The 9,246-nt window shown below is 35.7% G+C and overlaps 2 protein-coding genes across 2 annotated transcripts; one reads left to right on the top strand and one right to left on the bottom strand.

Annotated features, from left to right (window-relative positions):
• Window positions 1–4,984: 4,984 nt before the first annotated feature.
• Window positions 4,985–6,270, bottom strand: LOC111451573 (GDSL esterase/lipase At2g30310-like). Its single transcript, XM_023092046.1, has 3 exons — window positions 5,638–6,270; window positions 5,293–5,554; window positions 4,985–5,163 (listed from the first exon to the last, which is right to left on the bottom strand). The coding sequence occupies exons 1-3, from the start codon at window positions 6,268–6,270 to the stop codon at window positions 4,985–4,987; spliced, it is 1,074 nt and encodes a 357-aa protein (XP_022947814.1).
• Window positions 6,271–8,233: 1,963 nt separating this feature from the next.
• Window positions 8,234–8,764, top strand: LOC111451574 (glycine-rich protein DOT1-like). The gene is made up of 3 exons (XM_023092047.1): window positions 8,234–8,447; window positions 8,496–8,602; window positions 8,666–8,764. Exons 1-3 carry the CDS (start codon window positions 8,234–8,236, stop codon window positions 8,762–8,764), a joined length of 420 nt encoding a protein of 139 aa, XP_022947815.1.
• Window positions 8,765–9,246: the final 482 nt, after the last annotated feature.

Raw genomic sequence — 9,246 nt, forward strand, 5'->3', positions numbered from 1 at the left:
CAAAAAAAAAAAAAAAAAAAACACGAGCATAATTCAACTAGTTAAAAAAACTATACATCTTTCAAACCCATTTAAGTATCATACTCTTCTATTAACATGTCAATTTAAACATTTGATCTTTTAGTCGATGATGTATGTCTTAACTAATTGAGGAGAGGATTATGCTCAAGTAGCAACATAAACGGTATATAGTATACCGATAAAAATGAGTGTCTTATTGATACAATCCACTTTATAACTGTTACAAATAATTTTATTTAGATTAGATCGTTCATGTGAGAGTGTGTGACTGGTGATATCTCATACAAAAAGTTCGATTCAGCAGCAAAATATCTAATTTGTATTTGTAAATTGTTAATCGGGATCTTAATGTTTCATAGGATGATTGTGTGACTCTATCTTAATCTTGAGTGAATTATAAACTCCGACATGTAAAGGCTCATTGTTTGATTTGTATGAATGAAAATAGTTTTTGTAACCGGTCCAATAAACTGGTCAGTTTAGGGCCAAATAAAAGGTTAGAAACATAATTTTCACCCCATAAAATTCATTCCTACAACAATGGATCTCACTCTTTCACTAGTATCATTTTTACAAGTTGAACAATGGGGTCTTAGTTTCTCCATACTTAGTTTATGCTTAGATCACAAACAAATTATTCAAGTGAGAAGTAAAATTAATTAATTCTCGACATACACTCTTGGTTTAGTTCATATCCATCACATTCCATATCAAGCAAACGAAGAGAAATATACAATTTTATCGACCTTCAAATTTTTCATCGATAGAATGTATTATTCTCAGTGACTAAATTAAAAGAAATACGGTAAATACTTGACCACAGTTTAGGTCAGGCAGGGAATAGAAGCCCAGGTTCAGGAGCGAGTGAGACCGACAGGTGATTGAGCGAAGAAGCCCGAAAGAATATTAGCTCGAAATTAATTAAAGATTTTAAGATACTAGAGCGTTAGTACTAGAACTAAGCTAAAATACCATCAGTGTCAATTTAGATGATTGAAAAATTGCTTGAGAAGCGATTTAGTGACAAACTTGTAGGCTGCTTCAGTCGAATGAATGCTATCCCAGAACATAAATTTTGATGGATCTTTACACGTTGGGATAATTAAATTACATAGAGGCCCGACTTCAACTAATCCAATTCCACAACAACCCTTATCTATATGCTGAAAACGTGTTCAACAAATGCCCTGAACCAAAAATTAGTTGAAATGGTTCTCAAACTTTGATTTCCCATAAATATTTACGGAATTGACTTACAATATTTTTTAGGATTATTGACCATATCAATGAGAGGGGTATAAGTGTCAGCGTACAAAATCGTGCTTCCACTTAGTTGTGATTGTAAATTGCTGAGTAGCTTTGAAAGCTTTTGGTTGTAGTCTTTGGAATCTGAATTTTGATCCTCCAAACATACTCGGTGGAGGGGATTTTGAAATGATATAGTTTCTTGAATGGGAAGACAACCAATCGGAGGGAGGGGAGCGACGACTATATAACGACATCCAAGTTGGTAAATTTCCAGTCAATTTTCAATCAGAATTATGTTTAAAAATAATAATACTGAAAACAAGACACATACTAGAAAGTTTTTAATGTTAAGATAATTTACCTCGATCAAGCTTTGTAGTCTATTCTGTATAAAACCTTAGTAACCGCTAATATTGTATTGTAGTTGTCTTGTCAGAAAGTTGTAGAAATTAATGTTTAAGTCATTAGTTCTTGCACTAATAACAACCAAAGCATTACCAATAATCCTTCTACTTTCGTCTACACCCACAATCCCTTGATGTCTTTGAATGTAGTTTTTGAAAAGATCAATTTGCTTCATCACAGGAATGACATTGGACATCATAGAAGTCAAATCGTCAAACCTCGAGCCAGCCTACACAAAACTGACACCTGTTTCGACATCATCATCCGAAAGTTCTAGATCCAAAAATGAAGGAACAAGTTCTTTTATGCGTAACTTAGAAGCTATCATATCAGGGATGAGTTTTCCATCACTAAACCTTCCCGTAGCAACATGATCTAGGAAATCTTTGTCGTATGGTGCATAATTAGCCTTAAAAATAGTGTGAAAGAAGTTGTTAGTTCCGGTGTCCACAGTAGAATCACCGAATATGAGAATAGCGGGAAAAGATGAAAAAGTTTTAAGAGCTAAAGCACTGCATGGTTTGCTAAGAATTAATGACCAAATTATGAGGAGTGATAGAACAACAATGAAGTAATTGTTGGGATTAGATTTGGTTTAGTTATTTGGATTAGATTTGATTTAGTTATTTGAATTAGATTTTATTTAGTCATACCAAATTTAGTCATATCCGATTTGATTCTGTAACGCTATATAATAGACAATTTCATTCTTCAATAATACGAGAGATTTCTCCCAATTCTTCAAATGTTTCCAGTTTTCTCTCTTTGTTCCTAACATTTGGTATCAGAGCCATGCCCTAAACTAGTTAAAATTAGAAGCAGCCGTCTTCTACGTGCGTCATGATAAAGTATGTCGATGGAGAGTCCATTTGTGCAGACTGCAATTTCGAAATTTGATGGGTACTATGATCATTGGGCGATGCTCATGGAAAACCTTTTGCGTTCCCAGGAGTACTGGGATTTGGTGGAGAATGAGATTTCTGCAGCAACAGAAGACATCGTTTTCACGGATGCCCAAAAGAAGCACATTGAAGATCAGAAGTTGAAAGATTTGAAAGTAAAGAATTATCTATTAAAAGCATTAGATCGTTTGATCTTGGAGATAATCCTCTACTAGGATACAGGTGAACATATGGGATTCCATGAAGCATAAATAAATATCAAGGTTCGACACGGGTAAAGCGTGCACATTTGCAAGCTCTTCGGAAGGAGTTTGAAATGCTTCACATGAAGGCAGGAGAATATGTAAATGAGTATTTTGCTCGGACCCTTAGCATAGCCAACAAGATGAAAATAAATGGTGAGAACAAAGGAGATGTTGAAGTAGTTGAAAAGATTCTGAGATCTATGACTCTTAAGTTTGATTATATTGTGTGTTCCGAGGAGTCTAACGATAAAACCATCTTAATATTGATGAGTTGCAAAGGAGTCTGCTTGTGCATGAACAACGCATGAGTTCTCATGTTGAAGAAGAACACGCTTTGAAGATCGCTCACGGTGACCAATCTGGAGGAAAGAGTCAAGGTCGTGGAAGCTTTAGAGGCAAAGGAAGGGGACGAGGCAGACAAACCTTTAGCAAGGCCACAGTGGAGTGCACAGGGGAGTGCTATAATTGTCACAGGCTAGGACATTTTCAATGGGAATGTCAAAGCAAGGAGAAGGAGGCAAACTATGCAGAGACTCAAGAAGAGATGTTGTTGATGGCTTACGTGAATATGAATAAGGCCAATAGAGAAGCTATGTGTTTCCTTGACTTGGGATGTAGCAATCATATGTGTGGGAGGAAGGAATATTTTTCAGATTTTGATGGAAGTTTCAGAAATTCAGTGAAGCTGGGCAACAACTCAAGCATGGATGTAACAGGAAAGGGTAATGTATGGCTGCAAGTGAATGAAATCATACTGATAATCACAGGAGTGTTCTATTTGCCATATCTGAAGAACAATCTGCCGAGTATTGGGAAATTGCAAGAAAAGGTTTGATGATGTTGATGTGCAGCTTGAGAAAGAGAAAGAAGCCGCTCTTACTGCTACAAGACAAAAAGAAGAACAAGCACGGAAAGAGAGAGAAGAGCTAGATAAAATGCTGGAAGAGAATAGAAGAAGGGTAGAAAAAGCTCAGCAACGATTAGCTCTAGAGCTGCAGTGGAAAGAAGAAGAACAATATTTGAGCTCCAGTTGATTCAGAGACAAAAAGAGGAGGCAACTCGGAGAACTAAGCTAAATGATAAGAGTTTGAGTTATGTTTTGCTGGGAGTTAGTGAAGAGTCAAAAGCTTACATACCCTATGATATAGAAGCGGCAGATGAAAATACTGTAGAGGAAAATATTTCCTCTGGCTCTTTGGCTGAAGCAACCTCTCTTAACTCGAATAAGGCGAGGAATAAGAGACCATCAGTCTGAATGAGGGACTATGCAATAGGAGAAGATTTTTGTGAAGAAGATGAAGCTCTCTGGATGAGAGGCTATGCAATAGGAGAAGAATATTACAAGTACATACTAATATCTCGGACTCGGACTTGGAGAAGAATATTACAACTACATTAAAAAAAAGAAACGTATGAAACATAACGATGAATCTCTTATCCATTCCGGAGCCAACCCAACCCAAAAATTTTATGGTTCAGTATTGTTGGGTTCGGTATATAATAAGAAATGTTTAAATTGAAAATTAATTTTTCTTTTAAAAAATGTATTGAGAAATTCACATTGTGAGGTTAGTTGAATAATACGGTAAATTATGATTATTTTATTTATAAAATATTTTTTAGATCTTGCATTTAATATCCTCCTACATATGGTAATTTGTAATACATAATGATTTTTATATACCATCAAATGTCTATATAGTTAATAACGACTTGTTTTGTAAGCACCATTTCTAATTTAAATTGAAATGTACCATAGTTCAATACGATAGATATTTCTTTTTTATATTAGAAAAGAATATGTCGCTTTTTAAATTGAAATGTACCATAGTTCAATACGATAGATATTTCTTTTTTATATTAGAAAAGAATATGTCGCTTTCTGTCTCCAAATATTTATTATTTCGTATGTATACAATTTTTTTATTTATTATAGGATCAAATATAAAAATATTTTATTATACTTTTATAAACGGCTTAAGAGTATTTGTCATTCTCAAATAAATAAATAAAAATAAAACCAGATTTTACTTGGAAATACCCTATTTGTGTCCACTATAGTCTTTGTTAATTAAACTAGAGAAAAAAAAAATATTAAGAAAGTAGTCTAGACAAGTTTCATTTTAAAATCAGCTAACACTGAAGCCTTAGACTTAGTTTCGATTAAAGAAATTGCCTGAGAAATAATTCAGTCATGAATTTGTAAGCTGCTTCTGTCGGATGGACACTATCCCAAAATAGGTATTTTGATGGATCTTCACATGTTGGGGTTAATGCATTACATAGAGGCGCTACTTCTGCCAATCCAGTTCCACAACAACCTGTGTTCGTATGCTCAAAACCTGTGCGACCAAAAGTCCCAAGCAAAACTGAGTTGAAAATGATTCTCAGAACTTGATTTCTCTAAAATATTTACGACGTTAGATCATATAAGTTGATAAAGGTTTCTATTTTGATGGGCACCGACTTACCATACTTGTGAGGATTATTGACCATGTCGATGAGAGGGGTGTAAATGTCAGCGTACAATATTGTGCTTCCATGTAGTTGCAATTGTAGATTGCCCAACAACTTCGAAAGCTTCTGATTATAGGATATGGAGTCCGAGTTTTGATCTTCCAAACATATTCGCGTTAGAGGAGGTTGAAACGATATAGTCTCTTGAATGGGAAGACAACCAATAGGAGGGAGGCCAGCAACCACTATATTGCGACATCCAAGGTCGTAAATTTCCTGTTTAGTATGTTAGAGTTCATAAGCTTATGTGAATGAATTTGGATTATTATGCGATCAAATATTGACGAGAGTTAATATACCTTGATGAAGCTTTGTAGTGTATCTTGGATGAAATCTTGGTAACCGCTAATATTGTATTGTAGTTTCCTTACCGGAAGGTCGTAGAAATTTTTGGTAAAGTCATTAGTTCCTGCACTAAGAATAACTAAAGCACTACCAATAATCTTCTTACTGTCATCTACACCTACAATCTCGGTAAGTCTTTGAATATAGTTCTTGAACATATCAACTTGCATCATCATTGGAATAACTTTGTATATCATAGTAGTTAGATCATCAAACCCTGAGCCGGCTGATGCAAAATTAACTCCTGTTTTCACGTCATCATTTGACAATTTTGGATCCAAAAATGGAGGAACAAGCTCCTTTATGCCCAACCTAGAGGCCATCATGTCAGGAATGAGTTTTCCATTACTGAACCTTCCAGTAGCAATATGATCGGGAAAATCTTTGCCATAAGGAGAGTAATTAGCCTTTATAATGGTGGGAATGAAGTTGTTATTTCCCGTATCTACCGTAGAATCACCGAAAATAAGAATGGCAGGAAAAGATCCAAAATTTTTAAGATCAGAAGCACTGCACAATTTGCTCATACATAATGACCAAACTATCTGGAGCGATAGAGCAGTAATGATATAATTCACTCGTGCCATTGTCGGTGTTCGTCAAATTGTTTTTGATATCATCTTTGTCAATTGGTGTATGTATTAATAGGGTTGAAAGATATTAAAAGTAGGCTCTTTATGGTTTCTACATGGAGTTATTTAGTTGTGAGCAATTTAAGGCCATTGAATGCTATATAGTTTCAAATGGTTCATTCCTTTTATTTGTCCTTTTTTTTTTCTAAAAAAAAAATAATATAGTTTATTTGTTAATTTATATAGTTGAGATCAAGGTATCAAAAACAACTACATGAGTCGATGACAGAGAAGTTATTGAGTATCAAACTAAAAGGGGTGTCAACTATAGATGGTAAGGTCGTTAATCTCAAAAAATAATATGCAACAATCAATGAGATGCTATGACTAGCATGTAGCAGATTAGGCTGGACGAAGAGTTCAAATGCATCAAGGTGGACAAAAAGGTGTTTGGGTTAGGGTAAAATGAAATTTGTATTGTTTTAAAGCGAATACTAAAATTTCCTTTTTTACACAGAGCATAGTCCAAATGCAAAAGACGTGTAGAAAAAACCATATCGACGTTAATATGACTTGAAAAGAAATAAAATGACTCATTGCATTTTCTTGGGTTATAGTCCCTCTCATAAAAGGTTTTGTTGTCTTGATCCAACCACCACTAGGCTATATATCACCGGTTACATTCAATTCGATGAAGCTCATTTTTCTGCTGTCCCTCGGTCTCTTTCCTCTTTTCATATTTCAAATTTCTTGAAGCCACGTCTTTTACCATAATGATCCCCTTACCCCTTCTTCACTGCACATTCCTCGATCTAGCTCATCTCCATGTGATATTTGTTATGACCTTGTGGATGAGTATGCGCAAATTGATACTTCTCTTGCAGGTTCCTCTTTGCCACCCTCGGCTTATGATTCACCCCCTATTGAACTTGCTATTGATTCTTCATCTTCTTTGGGTTTTGATCCTACGATCATACGAGCAAAAGTTGATATTTTCAAAACTTGTCATCCAACAATTTTTGATGTTTTGAGCTCATTTGGACTTCTTTTTGCTCTTCTTGCATTCATTGAGCCAAGAAAATTTAAATGTACGGTTAAGAATCGTGTTTGGATTGCTGTCATGGATGAGGAAATTTGAGCTTTACAATAAACGACACTTAGATTTTGGTTCTTCGCCCGTGCAACAGGTGGGCTCTAAATGGGTTTTAACACTAACTATTTGCTCGATGAATCTGTTGAGCATTTCAAGACTCGTCTTGTTGCCAAAGGTTATACTCAGATTTCTTGTCTCAACTACACTCACACTTTTGGCCCTGTTGTTAAAGCTACTACTATCAGCGATCGTTGTGACGCCTTCAACCCTTCTTACCCGATTTAACCTTTCTATAACACCGAGGCTACGAAGGTACAAGCCGGCTTAGAAAAAGGAAAAGAAAAGAGGGGCTAGGATTTTTGAAAGAGGAAGCTGAAAAGTGAGATTCAAACTCAAATTTGTGGTGTTCAGGAAGGCTTTTGGTCGTGAATGCTTCACGGAAGTGTCTCAAAACATGATTCTTCATAGATCTAAACTTTTGAATGATCATAATTGAGGAAGAACCCAAGATATGATTTATGAATTTTAGGAGAGTATTTATGTTTAAATTACTACTTTTAGGTGATTGACCAAATCTTGTGAAGACCAAATCTTGTGAAGAGATCCCAAAGAGAAAATGCTTGAATCCAACAATGGTAAGAATTAAGACACCCTTATTTTGAATGAGAATATTTTTTCCACCCTTGATTAAATTGCATGTTTGATTTGGCTCTCTATTTAAACCTTATTTTAACTGTGTTTTCACCATATTTGCACTATTTATGAATATTGAAGTTAATGACAAATTTTAAAGTTAAAACGAACTTTAGATATTTTTTTGCATGAACAATTCATGACATATCCGTAGTAATATGTTTATTTTAAAAGAAAAATAAGTCCATTACAATGGATGTTAATGGGACTTCTGCGACTATATGGTGGCAGCTACTTTGTGGTGGGCGTGGTGGTGGTGAGGGCTTGGGGCACCTTCTTTGTGGTGGGCGTGGTGAGCATGGTGGGCATGCTCGGGGTGCTGGGGGTGGCTTGGAGCAGCTACATGATGGTGGCCGTGGTGGTGGTGGTGACTGCCATGATGAGTTGGTGCAACAACAGGGTTGCCGTGAGATTCAACAGATTCGATGACATTGAACTTGGACTGCGTTGGCAGGTGGTGGTGAGGGCTCGGAGCAGCCACATGATGGTGGCCATGGTGGTGGTGGTGGTGATGGTGGTGGTGGTGGCGGCTTGATGCACCGTGACTGTCATGATGAGTTGGTGCAACAACAGGGTTGCCATGAGATTCGGCAGATTCGATGACATTGATCTTGGACTGCGCAGGCGCATGGTGGTGATGGTGGTGGCGGCGGTGGTGATGATGATGATGATGTGGGCCTGGAGCGGCTGCTTTGTTGTGGCTGTCGTGGTGAGTTGGTGTAGGATCTAGGCTTTCATGAGATTCAGTAGCTTCAAAGACATTGAAACTACAATAGAAAAGAAACAAAAGCACACAAACACTTGTTCTAAGAGAAGCCATTTGAATATGATATGAACTTCTAAGCTTGAAGGGTCATATATATATATATATATATATATATATATAATAAATAAAGGTTCATAATGAATTGAAAAAGATTCTAAATTGAGAGTATACTACATAATTAAGTAAAAGTTGAATAGTCTGTCTAGAGGGTCGTGTCAGTCAATTTAACTCGATTTTCATCTATATTTAGATTTTTAAATAAAGAACCAAACTCACTTTCCATATATGAATCCAACCAATTTCTTAATTAAAGTTTTAATTTAAAATGTCAATTTAAGAATTTGATTCGGGAATGTTTTCGTTAAACAAATTAAAAAGAAAAATATTAAGAACGGAATGTGGAAAGAGAAAAGGTTGTGTGGGATAATCTTTAATTTCT

The sequence above is a fragment of the Cucurbita moschata genome, unplaced genomic scaffold (assembly GCF_002738365.1).
Source record: "Cucurbita moschata cultivar Rifu unplaced genomic scaffold, Cmos_1.0 Cmo_Scf00013, whole genome shotgun sequence".
In the NCBI taxonomy this organism is placed as follows: domain Eukaryota; kingdom Viridiplantae; phylum Streptophyta; class Magnoliopsida; order Cucurbitales; family Cucurbitaceae; genus Cucurbita; species Cucurbita moschata.